Source organism: Epinephelus fuscoguttatus, linkage group LG20 (genome assembly GCF_011397635.1).
Source record: "Epinephelus fuscoguttatus linkage group LG20, E.fuscoguttatus.final_Chr_v1".
Lineage (NCBI taxonomy): Eukaryota > Metazoa > Chordata > Actinopteri > Perciformes > Serranidae > Epinephelus > Epinephelus fuscoguttatus.
The window spans coordinates 37,697,557-37,719,797 of NC_064771.1; the positions used below are offsets into that span (position 1 = coordinate 37,697,557).

General features: G+C 44.2%; 1 protein-coding gene across 1 annotated transcript; it reads left to right on the plus strand.

Annotated features, from left to right (window-relative positions):
• Positions 1-22,186, plus strand: hid1b (HID1 domain containing b). The gene is made up of 19 exons (XM_049563267.1): positions 1-194; positions 2,372-2,521; positions 4,857-5,027; positions 8,637-8,759; positions 13,109-13,215; positions 14,498-14,614; positions 15,055-15,286; positions 15,365-15,421; positions 16,860-17,000; positions 17,216-17,306; positions 17,407-17,558; positions 17,662-17,740; positions 17,828-17,992; positions 18,074-18,295; positions 19,198-19,346; positions 19,448-19,534; positions 19,623-19,714; positions 21,692-21,850; positions 21,994-22,186. The coding sequence occupies exons 1-19, from the start codon at positions 48-50 to the stop codon at positions 22,055-22,057; spliced, it is 2,505 nt and encodes an 834-aa protein (XP_049419224.1). The 5' UTR covers positions 1-47; the 3' UTR covers positions 22,058-22,186.
• The last annotated feature ends 55 nt before the right edge of the window (positions 22,187-22,241 follow it).

Here is a 22,241-nt window from a genome sequence, read left to right on the forward strand (position 1 = left end):
TTTCCGAGCGGCCCGTGAACGCATCCTGAGCGCAGAGCGGCTGTCAGATGATGAGGAGATTATCCTCCTTCACTCAGACTCAGTGTTCACACGGATCCAGACGGGCTGCAGGTGCTTTGGGACACAACATGGGAAACGCCGACACCAAGCTTCACTTCAGGAAAGCGGTGATTCAGCTCACAACTAAAACTCAGGTGAGTTTTCACATCTAAACTCTGAGGAAACACAGAAACACGGTGAGCGCGTCGCTTTGTGGGTTAAACTGAGGCTGTGGAGATAAAGTCAAAGTGCCAGATGGTGGAGTCAACTGCTGCCCAGATGACACAGAGCCGACAGGACGACACTGCAGCCACTTTATTCATGAGGGTTTACAGACAACACACAGAAACATCTCCTGAAATATTCACATTATTCTCAGTATTTGAATTACTGGTGATTTTCCTGAACATTTGTTTCTGTTTAAAAACACTGTAAACAGTCAGTTGGGCCTTTGATGACCTCAGTGCTCCACATGACGTGTTTATTTTGCAACATGTGACTTTAAACATGTTGAATTTAGTCAGTTTCACCTGCAGCAGCAGACATGTCTCCCTGGCAGGCGCATTTAAGGTGGAACTAACCAGATAAAGTGGATTTGAATGTACAGGAGCTGCTGAATGTTGTGATAATAGGTTCATCTCTGGAGTCACTTCCCAAACAATATTTAATATTTGTTCATACTAGTGACCCTCAGTGTCTTTGGGTTTGGGAGGAGACATTTAAAGTTGGCGCTTTGGGCATTTTTGAAAACTAATTTCTGACGTTTTAAAACAAATTAACTCAGAAAATAACTGACAGATGAACTGAAAATGAAAAGTATCATTAGCTGCTGCCTTAAAGTGGGTTTTTACAATCTTACATCCACTCCTCATGGTGTCAGAACCTTATGTGTGCAGGTTTTAAAATCTGAAAGTAAAACTTAAAGGTCCAGTGTGTCAGATTTAGGGACATTTCATGGCGTCTGGTGAGGACTGCACATTTTAACCAGCTGACACATCTCCTGATTAGAATCCTTTCAGTGTTCATTGTTCAGGAGGTTTTTACCTGTGGCTGAATTATCCACAGAGGTCTCTTCGTCTCCAAAACAAAAGCACCAGGTCATTAAAGGGATAGTGCACCCAAAAATGTAAATTCAGCCATTATCTACTCACCCATATGCCGAGGGAGGCTCAGGTGAAGTTTTAGAGTCCTCACATCACTTGCAGAGATCCAAGGGGAGAGGAGGTAGCAACACAACTCCACCTAATGGAGGCTGACGGCGCCCCAGATTCAAACGTCCAAAAACACATCATTGAAACCACAAAATATCTCCATACTGCTCGTCTGTAGTGATCCAAGTGTCCTGAAGCCCCGACATAAAAAGTTGTTTGGAAAAACCTCATTTGAACTCTGTTTTTAGCCTCACTGTACCTACTCTCGCCACCACACAATCGGAGATCTCCGCCTTCTGACAGTCTGGGGACACTCCTTTCTAAAGTGTGTTTAACACACCGGAGAAAACGGCCGGCAACAAAGCAACGCCTCTTGTATTTTTTAAAAGGACACGCCCTCCCAGAAATGCGTGCTCCCCCTTTTCTCGTCTGAGCTTGAAAATGGATGCCGAGAGATTTAACTCCGTTTTATCAAACGTGTGCTCAGTCCACAAGACTGTGGAAATGAAGGACTTACAGCGACTTGAGCCATTTTGTACCGCTACACGTGTTTCTAGTCGGACTATGTTTACGAGCACAAGAGTTCAGCGAGCCACCGAAGGACCACCCTGCAGATTTACTATTGGTTCTGCAACGTAGGGAGTTTTTTAAACTCTGAAATTGTATCCGCCCATCTAAACACAAAATCAGGGAGAAAGTCATCAGTCTTTAGTTAAGCAAAGCGTCTAAAGACTGACTTGTGAGTCTACATTGTAGCCTGCAGCTCTAACTGCCTCTCTGGGCACCGCGCTCACTTGTGCGCGCTTACACGAGACCGTGAGACATGGGCACTGCCTTCGTGCAAGCAAAAGCAGTATGGAGATATTTTGTGGTTTCAATGATGTGTTTTTGGACGTTTGAATCTGGGGCGCCGTCAGCCTCCATTAGGTGGAGTTGTGTTGCTACCTCCTCTCCCCTTGGATCTCTGCAAGTGATGTGAGGATTCTAAAACTTCACCTGAGCCTCAGTTCACCTGAGTTTTTATCTGACTTTATTTAGCAGCTGTGTTATAGATTATATATTTAATAATAGCTGCAGAATGACAGCTGCTGTGCTCATGTGGAGCTCAGTGACACACTGATGTGGCTGCTGTTATCTGAGGTCATGTTAAACACATCCGTACTGTGTGTCCCCTTCTGCAGCCCGTAGAAGCCACAGACGACGCCTTCTGGGATCAGTTCTGGGCCGACACCTCCACAACCGTCCAGGATGTCTTCGCTCTGGTGCCGGCGGCCGAGATCAGAGCCGTCAGAGAGGAGTCTCCGTCCAACCTGGCAACCCTCTGCTACAAGGTAAGCTGCGTCTATGAGGACGGGTGTTGGTCCTGGATACAGTCAGAGTCAGAGGAATGCTGCTGTTTGTTGTTCCCACACTTTAAATGTTACACTCATTAGTGTTTGGAAAGGTCAAAGGTCATTTGAGTGAAGCAGATGAGATTTTTGTAGACCTGAAATGTTCCACAGAAGAGACAGCGAGACGTGAGGTCACACAGTTCTTGAAACAACAGATTTATAGTCGCTATAAAACCATCTTGAATACCTGAGCAGGTGCTCACTGAGTGTCAGACGTCACGAAATGTTTAAGACATTTCTTCATCAGTCTAAACACTGGTGAGTCAACATAAATAGAAACATATGGCAGGTGCAGATAACAAACAAGGTAAATGGACATTTTTACCTATATTGTAGACATATAATGTAAATGTCTTGTGTCTCATTTTAGATGCATTTCCCAAAATCCAGCCTGTTATATTTAATATTTTTGCAAACTTAGAGAAACTGCTCAAAGGAAACACAACCAGAGTTTAAGACAAACTGTGTGTCTGAGCAGCATGAGTTGTAATGACTGACTCACCAGTGGCTCAGCGAGGATCCCTGTTTTATCTGTCGGTGAAAACAAAACTAAGCAAACAAATATCATCTTTCTTCATTGCTTAAGACACCTCAGCTTCCTCAGAGACTCATTATGCTCCCTGAACACACTGGATTTCCTCAGATATGTATCGTCACCACCAAGTCTCAGAGATACATTTCATTATTTCTACAGGACAATATGTGTTGGAAAACTGCTTAAAGGGAAATAAAGTATTGTCCCATGTTCTAGTGTCTGAGTGACCAAAGGGAACAACAGATTCTGAAACTGGTCCAGTATTGAGAAAGAGCAGCGACACAGGCTGCAATATAAACACTCACAAATTTATATCCACTGAAACTGTTCGTTTTTGTCACTGACAGGCTCAGATTGTTATTTTAAGTGTCTGACAACATTAATGGAAAGGATCCCTACAGAGATAGACATTTTGTTAAATCAGAAACTGCCCCCAAACCTGCCAGACTCTATTTAAATAAACAGTCATTTTATCATTGTCAATAGACATCATTTAAAGTCTACAGAAACAAATTAAAATTAAAAAATGTCTTGATTCGTGTTTCCACTGTTCCAACAATCACCAACTCTGGTTTGTTGAAATAAACCCTAAATCCACCGTGTTGAGAACATGCTGCCTCTACACACAGTAAGATTACTGTTTATTTAAATGGAGTCTGGTGGGTTTGACAAAGACAATTCCAGGGCTGTTTCTGGTTAAACAAGAAGAACCGTACTCTTTAACAAAAAGGTCTATCTCTGTGGGGATCCTTTTAGTGTTGTGTCGAATGAATCTGTTGAGCGAACGTACTGAACTGAATCACTTCCAGAACTGATTCGTTCATTTCTCAGTTCAGTTGAGCTCAGCAGCGAGCATACAGGCCGGGAATGGAACTGCCGATTCGGCCCGTGCAAACGATGAATCACTCGCAAGTCGCGAGGCAGCCAGGGTGCAGGGAGGGACTGCCTACCGCATGACGAATCACTCAGTGAACGGCGTAGCCCCGATCCCTGAATGATTCAAATCATTTCTTCTCAGCGATACACACTCATAGGGACCGTTTTCTCCAAGCTAACGGCTAATATAGCCAGGAGTCAAGCCATATGAACACAATCACACACCTCCCCATTGTTGTAACAGACTTAGTTTCCAGATAAACAAACTTAAAACGTTAGGCTGGCCAGTAATGAGACTCACCAGTGCAGGGCAGATGCAGACGCAGCTGCAGCTCAGCCGTGAATCAGTTCAGTGAGTCCGAACTACGCAGTACACAGTCGTGGCTCCTCCCACCAAGCACTGAACGATTCAGTGAACGAATCTTTTGAACGAACTGATTGTAGTGATTCAGTAACGTCTAAAGAACTGCTTTGCCCGTCACTAGATCCTTTCCATAATGTTGTCAGGCACCTTGAAGAACAATCTGAGCCTGTCAGTGACAAAAACAAACACTTTTAATGGACATGAATTGACGGTGCAAACATCCCCTGAGTGGTTACATTGCAGCCTGTGTGGCAGCTACTGAGTGCAGCGCTCTCTACAATACTGGACCAGTTTCAAAAACCGTCTCCATCAGTCACTGAAACTCAAGGACATGGAAAAACACAGGCTGAAAAATACTGAAGGTCCCCTTTAAGGTTGGTGGTGCAGGACAGAGAGGATATAAAGGTTAAAAATGGAATCTTATTGAACAGTAAAATAAATCTGTGGACTTAAAATCATGAATTCAAAGCATTAAAGTCTTCCTCGTGTTTTCCCGCCAGGCGGTGGAGAGGTTGGTCCAGGGTGCAGACTCCGGCTGCCCCTCAGAGAAAGAGCGTCAGATCATCCTGAACTGCACCCGCCTGCTCACCCGCATCCTGCCCTACATCTTTGAGGACGCCGACTGGAGAGGCTTCTTCTGGTCCACCGTGCCAGGAGCCGGCAGAGCAGGGGTACGACTCCGACACTAAATTTGTTACAGGAAGTAAAGGAGAGAGAAACACTCTTGTGTAGCTTTGCACTCTGGTTTCCTGTTTGACGCCATGATCAGATCAGAGAACATGAGGAGTGTGAGGCTGCAGCTCTGTGAAGTCTTGAGGCTGTAAACTGTGTCAGTGGATCGTTAATGAGTTCACACTAAAGAGTTCCTGATGCTGTTCAGTTCTATGAGTGGGCTGTGACAGGGAGGGAGTGTTTTAATGCGAGTTAAATTACAAACCAGCCTCCGTGTGTGTGTGTGTGTGTGTGTCATATTAGTGGTATTTTACTGTAAGGCCCAAGTCCCTGTCTTTTTCTTCTCATGTCTCATTTTCTAAATTACTGTTTGAATTATTTAATTGTCAGGAAGTCGTTCACTGACAGTTACAGGCGGACCTATTTGCAGTTTAATGTGAAAACAAAGTGGTTGATGACATCACCATGTCAACACAGCCTCCAGCAAAACAAAGACAAGAAAGAAAATCCTGTATTTTTTCCCCATTTAAAGAACCAGTTCACCCAAATAACACACAGACAAAAACAAGACATGATTTTGTTCTCCAAAGGTATTAAAAAATAAAGTAGCCAGGGGGTGGAGCCTATCTCAGCTGACACTGGGTGAGAGGCTGGGTTCACCCTGGACAGGGCTGACACACAAGCCCTTTTTAGACAGGAATTGTGCAAATTTGCAGGAAAGCCCAATCAGTCTTTTTTCAGCATTGGCAGTATAAAACAAAATCGGGGAGTGCAGCAAAATGCCGCCTACCTACTTTTGTTTATACAGAATGTGCCTTTTTCAGGGCAATGGGGGGCGTGAGCAAGTAACAAAACGTGTAGCTCAGCGTGTGACGTAAACAGTGACGTGGGAGGGAAGCCGCGGCTGGTCAGTCCTTCGGTGATTCTCTCGTAAGTCGGCCCGTTCTTCACCGTCCCCGTCATCTGACGGTTAATGGCCTCTTCATTTGCGAGGACAAGGAGGGCGCGCAATTCCTTGTCTCCCCAGTTGCTCATCTTTACAGTGTCTGTCAGGTTTGTGTTTCCCTCTTGCTACTAGCTGCTCGCTAATTCCTGCTATCAGCTGTTTCCTGTTTATCCACCGCCAGTGGCTCGCACGTGCAGCGTCATCAACAGCTCCTCCCACAAGTCATCAACAGCTCCTCCCACAAGTCATCAACAGCCCCTCCCATTGCGAAAGGCCGCCTCGGTCTGTTTAAACTAAAAAGGGTTCCACCAATATGTCTACCCTACGAGGCGGAAAATTGGGCACCACGGATCAACTCGCCAATCCGGCTCTGTGTGTCTAAACGCTCGCAGCTTGCCGACAAAACGGCCCAACATTCGCCGAAAATCTGGCAGTGTAAAAGGGGCTATAGAGACAGAAAAAATGACCTGCTGGTGGCGCTAGAGGAAAAGTCAGAGGATCATCTATGTTGGTAGGAGCCATCCTCAGGGGAACATGAATTTCTGTACAAAATCATCACCCTAATCCTCCTAACATGTGTTGAGATATTTAAGATCATATTAAAAAAAATCACAACTCAGTGTCCACTTTTTCCAGAACTTTCAATCCCATCTCCTGACTCTGAGATGTGATTAAAAGTTTTTTAAAAAGCCAGTAAGTGAACCTTGAGTTGTAGTCTGTTTTTGTCAAACTATTATTTTCAAAGTAAAATCTGAAATTTATATTTTAACGGGGATATTATTTCTGTAAAGAAGCATTTTTATTTCTGCCAGGTGTTTGGTCGTGTGTGAGTGTGTGAGTGTGTGTATCCATCTGTCCGAAAACCACTGGTCCAATCAGCCTAATATTTTGTGTGCACATTTATAACTGTATGCTCAAGAGCCTCTTTATTAGCCCCTTTCTTTTTATTGACTGTTTTATGTCGTCATTGACTGCAGACTCCTCACCCCTATTAACTGGCCAGTTGGACAGCTCAAAACAACACGCCTTACTGTTACAGGACACATTTTGGAAGTCGTCCAGACTCAAAGTCTGACATCCATAGAAAAGTTTAGAAAAGGAGCATCTGCAGATTAAATCCATACCTGATATGTTAGGATTTACTAAAGTTAGGCATAATCTGAGGGATGTTTTTGTTGTCTTCACCGCCATCTTGACTGTACGAGGGAGGTGAAGGGCAGTCAATTAGGTAAGGTGCATTTTGTTAGCATCTGGGATGGATCTAAAACACAGTGCAGCACGTCTGCTGGAATTACAAGAATTGTTTAGTATGGCCACAATCGACTCGGGCAGCCGTCTGGCAGAGATCTACGCTCCACTGAGTGAGCTTCTGTTGTTGTTATTGGGATGTTTCAATGCTTTAATCACCAAAAATTAAAGGCACCATTCAGTGTAAGCACAGCTTTAAATTTTAATTTGCAGAAACCTCAGCAGTGGAGGTCTCATTACTTAAAACTTGTGATGTGGCTCAAGTGATCCTTAAAAAAAGGCTTTATTTTGCATCTTTAATTATATTTATTGGTTTATTTTAAAATAAATACAATTGTTTGAAGGAAATCATGAGATTCCCCTCCAGCCTAATTCTCAGAGGTGGATGTACGGACACTGAGACGACCTGCAGGACCATGAAGCAGCAGACAGAGGAGTCCTATCTCGTAGAGTTTAATCTGTCAGCAGCCTCTCAGCTCTGCAGACATCAGAGGATTTCAGGCCCTTTGAGATTAGCACGTATAATAATCCACAGCGGTTAGAAGTGATGGTGACTCTCAGAGCAGAATCTGGACTGTAAGATGAGACTGTTGCTGTTGTCGAGGTCACTGTCCGAAACCAACCCCCTCCCCCCTCCACCTCCTGACGGCTGCTGGTTCTCTGGTTACCTGGTCGGCAGGGGACCCACCGTACAAACACTGCCCATATTGTACCTCCCCCTCCTCCTGGCCAGCGGTTGAATTAAGGAGGGATTGAATGTCCCTTAATTAAAGTGTTGGACTGGAGTCAAACGCAGAGCTGCAGCAGTTGGAACAGACTGATGGGCTGTTTGTGGTCGGATGAATTCACTTCTGAAGGGAAGAAAAGAAACGAGTGAAACACGACATTTTGATTTGTACTGTATGAACTCAACTAACCATAATGGCCAATACAGCCGTACAGAGTGTGAACACTAACATCCAGTAACACAGTGAAGATGCTACATGTGTTTATTCCTGTAGCATTGACTGTATAAAATAATGGATGTACCATGACGTCATCAGCTGGTTTGTAGCCTCAAATTTGCCTCAAATGGCATTTCAGCCATCGCCATCTTGGATTTTTGGAGCCAGTAGTGACAATATGGACAAGAGGGTGGAGTTAGCTCTAACGTTAGCTGCTAGCTTGGTTAGCATGTTGCATTTACAGTCAGTGGTTAACTGTGATGATGCTAGTGCTAATTTTTGTACAAGAAAAACCGAACATCCGACTCTTCAGAGGGTCTTTTAGAAAAATCAAAGACATAACTTTAAAAAACTAAAAACAATCTTGTGTTTAATGTGAACACAAATGGGGGTGTTATGTGTGGCACTAATATATTGAGTCTACAATGTCAGATGAATGTGACGTCTCCTCACTTGTCTTTATCCTCCAGCGTTTGGACGAAGATGGCGATGAGGATGAAGCACGGCCGCTGGCTGAGTCGCTGCTGCTCGCCATCGCCGACCTCCTGTTCTGTCCAGATTTCACCGCTCAGAGCCACAAGAAGAGCAGCACGGTGAGTCTACATTGCAATGAGGTTCATGTGTGGCCTGATTATCCCACAGTGCAGCTGGAGGCAAACACCTGCCAATATTCAGCGTCTAATTAATTAATTATTAACCTATGAGCTTTGCCTCAGGTTCAGACGTTTCTGCAACAGAACCAGAGTTAAAGGAGTAGTTCAACATTTTGTGACATATTTGCCTTTTTTAACAAGAGTGAAATGAGAAGATGGACATCAGTGTCTGTGAGTTAAGTACAGAGCTGGAGTCTTATTAGCCTAGCTTAGCAACAAGATTGAAAGCAGGGGGAAACTGCTATCCGGGCTATGTCCAATATTTTCTGTAAATTCTACAATTTTAGACATGGTAGCAGGAGTATTATTTAACTTTGGATGGAGTTACACAGGCTAGCTGTTCCCACCTGCCTCCAGAGTTTATGCTAAGCTAGGCTAACCACAACCTGACTGCAGCTTCTTTGTATTTAAGGGGACCTGTTCTGCTCATTTTTCGGGTTCATGCTCATCTTTTGGATTTGTGTACATGCTTTAATGTTATAAAAACACTGTATTGTCCTCATACTGTCTGTGTTGGAACACCTGTGTTTACTCTCTGTCTGAGACACCCCTCCCCCCAAAAATCTCAGTCTCCTCTGATTGGTCAGTGTTTGCAGGTCTGATGTATCTCGGTGTTAAACACAGGTGGACATGTTCCAGCAGATATCTGATCCAATATCTGAGAAAATAACTTAACAACACCGGCAACCAAGATTGCATGTTCTCTTAGGGGGCGATCACACAGAAATGAGACGCTTAAGACGCGGATGCTTCAAAGATGCTTGAAACACTGGAAGCGCTTATTCAATGTGCGCTAGACAAAAAAAAAAATGGCAAGGAGCACCTGTGGAGCGGGGGTGTGTGCGAACACACACACACACACACACACACACACACCTCCTGTCATCTCCCTTTGTCTCCCCTTGAATATAGCAATTCCCTCAAAGACAGTAGAGACCGTACTAGCTTACATGAAACTATCACGAGCTATCAAATCAAATCCAACTTTGTTTATATAGCACTTTTCATACTTAAAAATGCAGCACAAAAACTGTGAACTACAAAATAAGGTCACCAGCCCTCTCACATATCTCACTGTCTGAAAGTTAACTAGCTGCTACGACAATATCGTCGTCGACAATTACATTGTACTCACCAGACAAATTCGTTACGCTGCTCGCACAGCTCCATGCGTGTCTCCTCCTGTGTTTGTTCGAGTACTGAGGTGTGCATGTGTTGTATAATCCTTCAAAATCAAATATTGTCAGGAAAAATTTCTCGTCTTCGGATTGCATTGTGTTGTGTGTCGCTCGTAACTGCCGTAAACTGCCGTAACTGCCGTAACTGCCACAACAACTGGGCCAATGACGACAATGACGAATGGTGCTACTGGCGTCTGACACTCAAAAAGTTGAAAATATTTTAACTTTTCAGCGTCTACATCCGTCTAAAAAGAAGCATCTGCAAAAATGTGCGTCTAAAAAGACACTTGAACACCGGTCAGACGCGGCGTATCATAGGAAAACAATGGTTTTACTGGTGTGATCGCTCCCTTCAAGTTAGCATGTAGCTACATGTACGTTAGCAGTGAACTTGCAGGCAGCGAAAAGAGTGCTGCTGGAATGAGTCCTAAAACCTGGAAGTGAGTTAGCATCTCAGCACTCCTGAGCTGTGTTCGAAACCACTCACTATTCCCATTTTCGTGTTTACTATATAGTGCACTACATGGGGAACGACTGAACGAGATTTCGGACACTAACTGAAATTTTTTCTTCTTCTCCTCTGGCAAAAGACGACCGCATTGCATTGTGGTATAACGGAGTAAAATGTAGGGTACATCATTTGTTCACTCACATTTGCTGTGCATTGTGGGTATTTTATTGTCCACTATATAGTGAATGAAATTAACCGCGGAGAATTCCAACAACATTACAAAATGGCGAGCACACTATATAGTGCACTATATCCATGATAGGGAGCGATTTCAAACACAGCTCTGGTTTCCTCGTCGCAGTGTCCATGTTTCTGACGTTAGCATGTAGCCAAATGTACATTAGCAGTGAACATTCAGCCGGGAATACCTGTAACGGAGAATAGCTGCACTTTCTACCATGAAAAATCACAAAAAACCTGAACACAACCAGACATGTTCCAGCAGGAATATGATCAAGAATCAGGAGAAATTTATAATGTAAACTAAAATTAATATTCCCCCTGACGTTAGCATGTAGCGAAATGTACATCAGCAGTGAAGTTTCAGCCGGTAATACTTGTAACGGAAAACAGCTGAACTTTCAATCATGAAAAATTACCAATAAAAGCTTCTAAACACAACCAGACATGTTCCAGCAGGAATATGATCTGAAATTGGGAGAAATTTATAATGTGAACTAAAATTAATATTCCCCCTGACGTTAGCATATAGCTAAATATACATTAGCAGTGAACTTTCAGCCAGGAATACTTTGAACTACGTTGAACTTTCAATTGTGAAAAATTACCAATAAAAGCCTCTAAGCACAATCAAACATGTTCCAGCAGGGATATGACTGAAAATCTGGAGAAATTTAGAACGTCAGCAACCATACGTATTCCCCTGACGTTAGCAAGTAGCTAAATGTACATTAGCAGTGAACTTTCAGCTGGGATTACTTGTAACGGAGAACAGCTGCACTTTCACCATGAAAAATCACAAAAACCCTGAACATAACCAGACATGTTCCAGCCGGAATATTATCTGAAATTGGGAGAAATTTACAACATGAACTAAAATAAATATTCCCCCTGACGTTAGCATGTAGCTAAATGTACGTTAGCAGTGAACTTGCAGCGGAGGATAACAGTAACGGAGAATTCTATCATGAAAAATTACCAATAAAAGCTTCTAAACATAACCAGACATGTTCCAGCAGGAATATGATCAAGAATCAGGAGAAATTTACAAGATCAGCCACCAAGGTTACATATTCCCCCGACGTTAGCATGTAGCTTCATGTAGCAGTGTATGTTACGTAATGTGAACACTTGCAGCAGCGTGCCACTAGCAGATGACCACATAAAGAAATCTAGCACACCACGACCTCATGCTGTATTTACTTTACATAGGTTTTTATTTTAAAGTGGTCACATTTAGTAAGAACAACCTTCATTGTAACACTAGCGCACAAAATATGGAAAAGCATAACAGGCCCCCTTTAACGCACAGACATGAGATTGATATCAGTCTTCTCATCTAACTAGTAAATAAGTTTTCTCCAACATTTTGAGCAAGTCTTTTTCCACAGAAAAAGAAAACCAGCTTCCTTAAACTCAGTGTTGACTCAGTTTTGGCCCCGAAGCTACAACAGTGTCAATAATCTAAGAGAGGCAGGTCCCTGTTACTCAGCCCTGCGGCTAGCTGTACCAGTTAGCGCTGTTATCTCCTTCAAAAAACCTTCTCAGGCAGTAGCTCGAGTTAATGAGTTACTCCACATGAGGCAGCGAGACGGAGGAGTGGCCATGTTTGTCAACTGGGCTGAGAGGAACAGGGCTGGACACTTCTTAATCGAGCTGAGCAAACATCTGTGGTGCTGCAGAGCATGGGAGGTGACAGGAGGGTGGCTGCTCTGCAGGTCGTGACCTCTCCATGATCAGACCACTCCTCACACCTCACACTCACAGCCGCCCTGAGGAGGTGCTCAGCTCAGCGGAGCGCGTGAGTGATGAAGGTGGAAAATGACCAGCAGCTGTCGTTTGTTCCCACCTGCCTCTGTGACCTGGGAAACATGTACGCACAGAAACGTTAGAGAGCTGAGGTTTCACTTCACCAGTAAGGGCCTGGTCACAATGTGTCTGTGTTAAAGGCTCAGTTAGAGTCACAGGCCCAAATCACCGGATCAGTGCTCCCTGTGTAAACGTTAGTGTGGCATGGCATGGTGCCCTTCACTGTCAGTTTACTTATGAAGAACAATGGCAGCACCTCATCAGATCTGTTCATGACACTGCAGTTATCAGTGCCGAGGTGTCACATGCAGATATTGTCAGCTTGTTGAATCACACGGTGGAAGTAGGTGTGAACACCGTCCCACTGCTCTGTCAGCTGGGACAGCTACAGTCTTGTCCTTGTTGGAGATGCATCAGGTGCCTTCGAAGCCACTTCCTTCACTTTCTTTACTTGTAACAGGAAGAACTTCACCTTGACATACAGAAAGTCTTATTCAGAAAGTGTATTTTTTTTCGTGTAGTCTGAAGAATGTCAGAAAATCATGAATAGATTCTGATGCATTTGTAACACTGACACTGCTTTGCCGTTGTTCCCGTCTGTGCTGCAGGACACAGCCGAGGACATCCGATCCATAGACAGCTGTGAGTACATCTGGGAGGCTGGTGTCGGCTTCGCTCAGTCTCCTCCTCCAAACTACGTCCACGACATCAACAGGTGGGACAGACAGCCAATCAGTGACTGTGGCGTGTGTGTGAGTTATCTTGTAAATGTCACTTTCAATGAAACCTGGTAGAGAGGACGGGGATCAGGACAGAATACATGATTGGTTTGTGATGCATGTGCAGATCTGATGGAGTCATTGTGTTGCTGCTTTATCATTTGGATCATGTGTACGCACCATTTTCTGCCTAAACAGATCATTATTTTACATTTTTTGAAAATTTGTGTGCATTTTTAACCTGTTGTTTCATAGCTAACATAACTAGAAAAGCCCCAAAATAATTTATTGTGTTCTTTTTCCAATAACTGGTCACCAAATATTTGCAGTGGTGCCTGTTTGCAAGAGGACATGAACACATATCGACTCTGATCATTCTGCAAAGTCTGATGTGTTTTGTGTGTAGGTGGCGCGACAGAGATGGGAGGAATTTAATAACCGTTACTCAGTGTGGAGCTACAACATTACTGAAAGATTGTTCTATTTAAAAAATAACAAATTTCGAGGAGTGTGTTGCATAAATTAGACTTAGATACACAGATCAACTGGGGAACTTCAGTTTATTGCAGCTATGTGGGAAATATGTTGACTGACAGGTCTCTCTTCCTAGGAAGTTTGAGCGATCTGCATGAAACTGGGTGAACATAATCTAGGGAGCAATATCTAAAGTTCCCTCTTGGCAAAAGTTGGAAAACTTCCTAAAACTGAGCTTCTATAAGGCAATGAATATTGCGGAGGGCGTGGCTCATCACATAAAGGTGTAGAACATCTCAAGGGTTTCACCCATCACCACGCAACTTTGTAGGCATATGACCACACATAATCTGAGGGGACCCCTCCATTATTGAGCCCATCAAACAAAATGGGGGCGCTAGAGAGCTCATTTCTTATCTAGGCCTAACCGCCATATGGATTTTTACTAAACTTGGTAGATATGTAGAACAGGACGCCTCAAGGTGACTGGAGAAATTTAACTCTAATTGGCAACTGGGTGGCGCTATAACAACAGAAAAATGCTTCAAAATGGCTAAAATGCCACCGATCGCTGTGGCTCCCCCTGTGGACCAATGTTGGTGTTGTTTCTAATGTTTGGTATGACTAAGTCATGGTATGGTATGCTGTACATAATCACGGAAACTGTCAGTGTGTCATTCTGTCAGTCAGTCAGTCATAAAATGTCTCATTCAGGTCGTATCTTTGACACATATCAGTCAGGCTGCAGTAGAGACTGTGTGACGTTCAGTAACACTGATCCATCCTGTGTTCCTGTTTGTTCAGGACGGAGCTGCTGAAGTTGCTCCTCACCTGTTTCTCTGAGGCCATGTACCTTCCTCCGTCCTCTGACAGCGGTTATCTCAACCCCTGGGTGTCCTTCTTCTGCTCCACAGAAAACAGGTAACACACACACTCAGATGTGCACAGGAGTTTAGATTATTGGCACACACAGATCCTTAAATCTTCTTTACTGTAGTTTCCTGACTTTATGAAAAAAATTGTATTTTCATCTTTGCTACAGAAAGGACTGAGCTTATTGTCTTGACTGATGTTCATAGCATCATTTTATAGAAGAATATTAACTGTGTATATAAATATTAACCCCAAAGAATAAAGATTTTGATTAAACTTGACCTGAAACAGTAAAAAAAGGGTGACAGTGGAAATCACTCTCTGCTGTGCATTAACCTCCACCGTGAGACACTGTGGCCCCTCTGAAGAGCCCTTCACCTCTGAACACATGGAAAACTCTGATAGCCCGCCATGCGTGACCACTCAGCACAGACGTACACTCATGCAGCGCTGACTGACCTCCACCTGTCTTTCACTGCTTCACCCAGACACGCCCTGCCTCTGTTCACCTCCCTGCTCAACGTGGTGTGTGCCTACGACCCCGTGGGCTACGGCATCCCGTACAACCACCTGCTGTTCTCAGACCACCGGGAGCAGCTGGTGGAGCAGGCGCTACAGATCCTTATCGTCACCCTGGAGCATGAGGCCGGGTCGGCCGCCAGCGCCGCCCTCCAGGCCCTGGACACCTCCACATCGTCCTCAGCTGCAGAGGAGCAGGAGGTGAGAGGGAGTGGGAGTTTTTTATTACGATAAAAACACTGATTCAGAATTTAAAATAATTTCCTGTCTGTGTTTCAGCCAGCTGCACCTGATAACCTGTTTGTGAATTATCTCTCCAGGATACACAGAGAGGAGGTACTGTGACACTCAGGTCACCATTTAGCTTTGAATACAGTGATGCTCGTTAAAGAGACAGTTTGGATGTTTTGATGTGGGGTTGTATGAGGCACTTATCCTCAGTCAGTGTGTTACCTACAGTGGATCATGGGCTGCACACCCCCAGTTTGGAGAAGCAGACAGGACACAGAAGCTCAGCAATGTACTGCTGTGGAGGAGGGAAGCAGCAAAACATAATTAAGCCACCTAAAAATATCAATATCAGTTTAATTGTACACCATATTTAGAATATTTTCAGCATTTTACCTTGCTGTCAGACAGCCATTTCTGACTGAATCACTGCTGTCTTCATAGTCACCAGACTCCTTTGACAAAAACAGTGATTTTAGCTCACTGAACACAGGAGCTGCTGAACTACTGCTGCCTCCATCAGTTATTTTGTTTGTGTTATTGTGTGACTTTGGTGTATCCACAGTAACCCTTAAAAACACCAGACTCACACAATAACATGAACAAACTAACTGATCGGAGCAGCAGTAGACCAGCAGCTCCTGTGTTCAGCGAGCTTAAATTACTGTCTTTCTCTATGGAGTCTGGCTTTGAAGAAGTCGGCAGAAGAAAGTGTTGGTAATTGTATGTTTCATACATAGCACATCAACATTTCTAAAGTCATGTCCTCTATGAGCCGACTTTGTCCTCTGGAGGTGGAGGTGGAGGGGATGGTGGATGTTGCGACACCTCGGCGAGACACCTGCCAAGCTGCAGACCACTGTTTGGGACCAACAAATAACAAAACTAGCTGTTTTGTTAACGAATCACTGCTGCAGTTTTTGTGGCTTTTAAACTACCAAACATGGGTGTTTTTTAGTGACCAGATGTTAGTTTTCAATCGGGGGGATAGTGCCACAAAAAGTGGTTGTTTATTACGGAAACATGGCTGTGTTTCTTTCTGGGATTGTGCCACCAAAACTGTGTATTTTTAGGCCAAAACATGATCTTTTCTGAACCATAACCAAGTGGTTTTACTGCCTAAACCTAACCATTCGTTAACCACAGCTTTGCAACATAAAGTTTCAGTATACCCTCCACATAATGATGTGTAAATGTAACGTATCTGTGGTTTGCAGAAACGTACAATGCCCTCATTGTTTCTGGCAGTTGGGTTGTTGGAGGAGAGCGCACTGTAGATAACAGCTTCAGTGTCCTGTCGCTAATGTTGAATATTGTGTTCACTTAAACTGATAGTCTTTTTTTTTTTGAGGTGGCTAACACGTGTTTAGCAGCTGCCCTCATCCAAAACTGTACAATATTAAGCTTCTGTTGTCGTTCTCCTGTCTGCTTCTCCAAACTGGAGGCGTGCCGACCGCCATCTATACACCAACTGTGGACTAGTTACTTAAACAACCTCACTCTGAAACACCTGAACTATCCCTTTAAAGTGTGTGTTTTCTCTCAGGACTTGAGCTTCATCCTGAAAGGTCTGGCGCGGCTGATGAACAATCCTCTGATCCAGACTTACCTGCCTCGTTCCACCAAGAAGATCCAGTTCCACCAGGAGCTGCTGATCCTCTTCTGGAAGTTCTGCGACTTCAACAAGGTGAGCTCAGTTTTCTATGAGTGGACAGGATGCAGCAGCCTCTGCAATTAAAAAACACCTTGTTATAGTGACACAGCTTTGTTTTAGAATAAGTTAACTTCAGACATCCAGTCACCACGTTTGGAACCTGATAAACACTCATGTATTTCTTCATGTGAGTGAAAATGAGCTGAAACATTAAACCTTTAACACACTGACTCATTTGTGTGTTTTAGAAATTCCTGTTCTTCGTGCTGAAGAGCAGCGACGTGTTGGACATGCTGGTTCCCATCCTCTTCAGCCTGAACGATGCCAGAGCAGATCAGTGTGAGTCATACGGATTAAATACTGTTTGTGCGTGAGTATTAACTTGCAAAGGCTGTTATCGCAAATCTCCAAAAACATCCATTTTTTTGTTTGTGTGCAGCTCGTGTTGGTCTCATGCACATTGGCGTGTTCATCCTCCTGCTGCTGAGCGGAGAGAGGAACTTTGGCGTTCGTCTGAACAAGCCGTACACTCTGCGTGTCCCCATGGACATTCCTGTGTTCACGGGGACACACGCTGACCTGCTGATCGTGGTGAGAGGACGTCTGATGTTACAAGATATCTTACAGTTTATCTTAAAAGCCTAAAAGAAAGAGTGAAGTCAGTCATCACTCTGCATATCTTTGTCATGTTTAGATCTTCCACAAGATCATCACCAGCGGACACCAGCGCCTGCAGCCTCTGTTTGACTGCCTGCTCACAATCATAGTGAACAGTGAGTATTACACATGAAATGTCGCTCCCTAGTGGCTGAATGTAAGACCTGCAGAGTATTAGTTGTGACACCTTGTGCTCTCCACAGTCTCTCCTTATCTGAAGAGCCTGTCCATGGTGGCGGCCAACAAGCTGCTCCACCTGCTGGAGGCCTTCTCCACCCCCTGGTTCCTCTTCTCCGCCCCCCAGAACCACCACCTGGTCTTCTTCCTGCTGGAGGTTTTCAACAACATCATCCAGTATCAGTTTGATGGTGAGAACAAAGACATGAACTCAAGTCACATAAACACCGTGATAGTCCCAGCCTCTGACAGCTACTGAATCTCCCTCACAGGGAACTGCAACCTCGTGTACGCCATCATCCGAAAGCGGAACGTGTTCCACCAGTTGGCCAACCTGCCGTCGGACACCGCGTCCATTCAGAGGGCGCTGCAGAAGAAAAAGAAGTCTGGGATATCCAGGACCAACTCTGCAGAGACGGAGTCCATGGAGGGCTCCAGACCAGCTGCATCTGCAGAGCCCGGCACTCTGAAAGCCAGTTTGGAGGCCACTCCAGGTATTGAGTTAGACTATAATATAGACCTAAAGTTTCATTATGATCGTAGAAGAAGTTTAAAGGTTCATTTACTGCAAACTTTCAGTAAATATAGAGTCAGTTAAATGAGTATGAACTCCATCAGAATTAGTTTGTGTGTGAATACTCCTAAAAGTTCATTTAGAAGAACGACTTTGTTGAAACAATCCAAATGTTGGGGGCGGGGAGAATTAACAGCATTGTTACCTTTATTAATGGTGTTGAAACGTCTCACCAAAAAGTCACTCACTGACGTGAAGCAGACATGGAGCAATCATGGAGTCATGTAAAGAGTCCAGTACTCACTTTAGTAGCTGTAGTTGGTTTGGGACACAGCAATTATGATGCATTCAAACTGCAACTCCAACACAACTCCACCTAATGGAGGCTGACGGCGCCCCAGATTCAAACGTCCAAAAACACACTGAGCCCGTGCTCGTTCTGTCCCTTTAACTGTAATTATGAACCCGAGCCTGGTTTAAACCCGACATTTTTTGTAGGGATACGAACGTGGACACTGAGGGCTGACTCTCGTCTTTCTTTCCATGGCAAGCCTTCGTCATGTGCCTCTTAAGTGTGGAGGTCCCCGTCTTTTTGCTGTCATATACCAGCATCGTGCTGCACTTGGTACACTCGACGAAGCCGACACACAAGTTGTCACAGTCGACAGCTCACATGTGCGCAGCCAGTGGCAAACCCATCTCTGTCAGTTTATATTTTATTTTCTTGTAATATAGTCAGTAGCATCTATAATAAATGATAGGCTTATTCTATAGCTATAAATCAACTATTAAAACTGTACACAGCCGCCTCTCATGTCTGCAGCGGGTAAAGATGATTTGTTTCCTCTGCAGTTAAAAAAACGCTTGTCTTTCTTCCTTTAGGAATCGATAAGATAACAGAGAAGTCCCAGGTGAGCGTGGACGGTACGATGGTCGCTGTGCCACATTCAGACTCTCAACAGACGACGGCTGACAGCAGCGCAGCAGCTGGAGCCAGCGACACAGAGTCCAACTCAGAGAGAGACCCCGAGGTACACGAGGCTTCACGTCACTCATCCTCTCGCTTTGTTTGTTTGTTTTATTTTGTTCTGTCTGCAGTTAGTGACACCTGCGCTTTTCACTCTGCTGTCAGGTCTATCACACAGAGTCAGAGGCAGCGAGGAGTCGGTTGTCAAGTGTGTCATCAGCAGCAGCAGCCTGGAGCGCCAACACAGACTGGGTCAGTAGAACTCTTCTCTACTGTGTGTTTTTATCCTCATGTGTTTATTTCCTGTCTGTTGTTCAATCTGCTGCCTGTGTGTTCTCAGGTGTTGGCGTGGAAGGCGAAGCTTCCTCTACAAACCATCATGCGGCTGTTACAGGTCCTGGTCCCTCAGGTGGAGAAGATCTGTATCGACAAGTAAGAAAATGAAAATGAATTATGACCTTTTTGTTAAGAGGTAAATGGTGCTGTTTATTCCAGAGATGAGTTTCCTGTTGTCTTTTTTCTTGGATGTTGTGTTCAATGAAGGAGACGCTCTTTGCTTCTCCTATTGGGTCATCGCGGCTCTTGCTGCTCATATTAAAGGGATAGTGCACCCAAAAATGTAAATTCAGCCATTATCTACTCACCCATATGCCGAGGGAGGCTCAGGTGAAGTTTTAGAGTCCTCACATCACTTGCAGAGATCCAAGGGGAGAGGAGGTAGCAACACAACTCCACCTAATGGAGGCTGACGGCGCCCCAGATTCAAACGTCCAAAAACACATCATTGAAACCACAAAATATCTCCATACTGCTCGTCCATAGTGATCCAAGTGTCCTGAAGCCCCGACATAAAAAGTTGTTTGGAAAAACCTCATCTGAACTCTGTTTTTAGCCTCATTGTAGCCTGTAGCTCTGACTGCCTCTCTGGGCACCGCGCGCTTGCCCGAGGCTGTGAGACATGGGCACCGCATTCATGTGTTCACGTGCTTTCGCTGGTCTCGGACACAAGCACACACACATGAGCGCGGTGCCCAGAGAGGCAGTCAGAGCTACAGGCTACAATGAAAAAAACACAAATATTCATGTATATTTTAATCCTTTTTGGAGTCACAAGCCATCACTCAGTTTCCTTGGTAACAGTCATTACCACCCCATCTTAAAATGTCTCACACTCAGTGTTGCAACAATAAGGCCTTTAATGTCATGAAATAGTCTTAAATTGAAATTTGTGATGATTAACTGCTACAAACATTTGATCTAATTTCCTTTATCCATTTTTTAAATTTCTTTTTGTGAAAACGAGTGATGTCTTTCTAAAAGTTTCACATTTCTAATGTTACAGATCTTTAAAAACTATAACACTGACATTTTACTTCATACTTGCACTGACCTGTTGGCAAAATGTAGACTGACTTAACTCGCTGACTCTAGTAGCACTTACCTCTGCACAAGATCACATATACACTACTGACCTGCGATGCTTAAATAAGTAAAACATGATTTGTCCAAAAATCTGTCCTAAATTTGGTTAAAACGTGGCTTTAACGTAAAAAGCTTTAGATTGAACTGTCTGACACTTGTAGACACCCTGATGAGGCTCTCATGCAATGGAAACGTCATTCACATCTCCAGTAAATAGGACGAACCTCAGCGTGCTTTTGTACCTGACCTGTTTGGATCGGTTAAAATGAACTGAGGTCTGTTAGTGCGGTTTGTTTGGGCAGCTGTCAGTCAAACCCTGGTGCAGACCAAACAACCAAACCAAGACCACTTGAAAAGCTGTGTCTTCCAAACGGACTCTGGTGCAGTTTGTTTGTGGTGTGAAAGGAAACGAACCAACCACAGGATCTCATGATGCAGATATGAGATCGTAGCAACAGCGAAACCAATCTAAATCTGTCCACGATCTCATAAAGGACCCTGATAAAGGACATGTGTATCCCATAACCTCTTTATGCTAATGCATACATGTAACCATGGTAACCATATGCACATCAGTGAGGGTATTTTCCCTGATTAAATCAGTGTCCAACTCAGTGTGCTTTGTCTGTTCATTACGAAGTGTGTGACAGTGATCCGAAGCTCTGAGTCATTACTGGACAAGACGCCTTCTTTTCATCCTGTCTTTACGTTAGTCAAAATTCATAACATGCCATAGATCTGCAGTCTGATCACTGCCCAATAATAATGCTCACAATCAGTTATTTCTTTATGAGCTCTTTGTGAAGTTCCATTGTAGTAGAGAGAAGTCAGACATCTGTACAGCTGATATCTCCAACACTCTGCAGCTCACACCAAAACTAAGTTGATAAACAGCACGACAGGTGAGAGAGAGAATGGATTTTTGATCTTTGGGTAAGCTGTCCCTTTAATCGCTGAGCTCAGTTTCAGTGTTGTTGTCTTTCTCAGGGGTTTGACAGACGAGTCAGAAATCCTTAAGTTCCTTCAACACGGCACGCTGGTCGGCCTCCTGCCCGTCCCTCATCCCATCCTCATCAGGAAGTACCAAGCCAACGCCGGCACCGCCATGTGGTTCCGCACCTACATGTGGGGCGTGATCTACCTACGGTAAACAGTTTCACGTGTTTTAAAAATGACAACAGAGCCGTCTGATCTCAAACTGGCCCGACAAGTCTTGACTCTTTAAAATCTTTTGGTCGTCACGGTTTGAGTTTTAACAATGACTTGTTTTCTGACTCTTGTTACCGTAGCAACGTGGATCCTCCAATCTGGTACGACACGGACATACGGCTCTTTGAGATCCAGAGGATTTAGAGCAGCTGCCGAAGGTTCTCTTCACACACTCGCCACCAACGAGATCTCGCAGCTGTCCTGAGATCAGAGGAACGATTCTCTGGTGTTATTTAAAGAAAACAAGCAGTGATGATGTCGTGCTTCGTTCTTCCTGCCAACTTTCAGTGTTCAGACTAAAATGAAGGATGTTTAAATGTGTCAAACA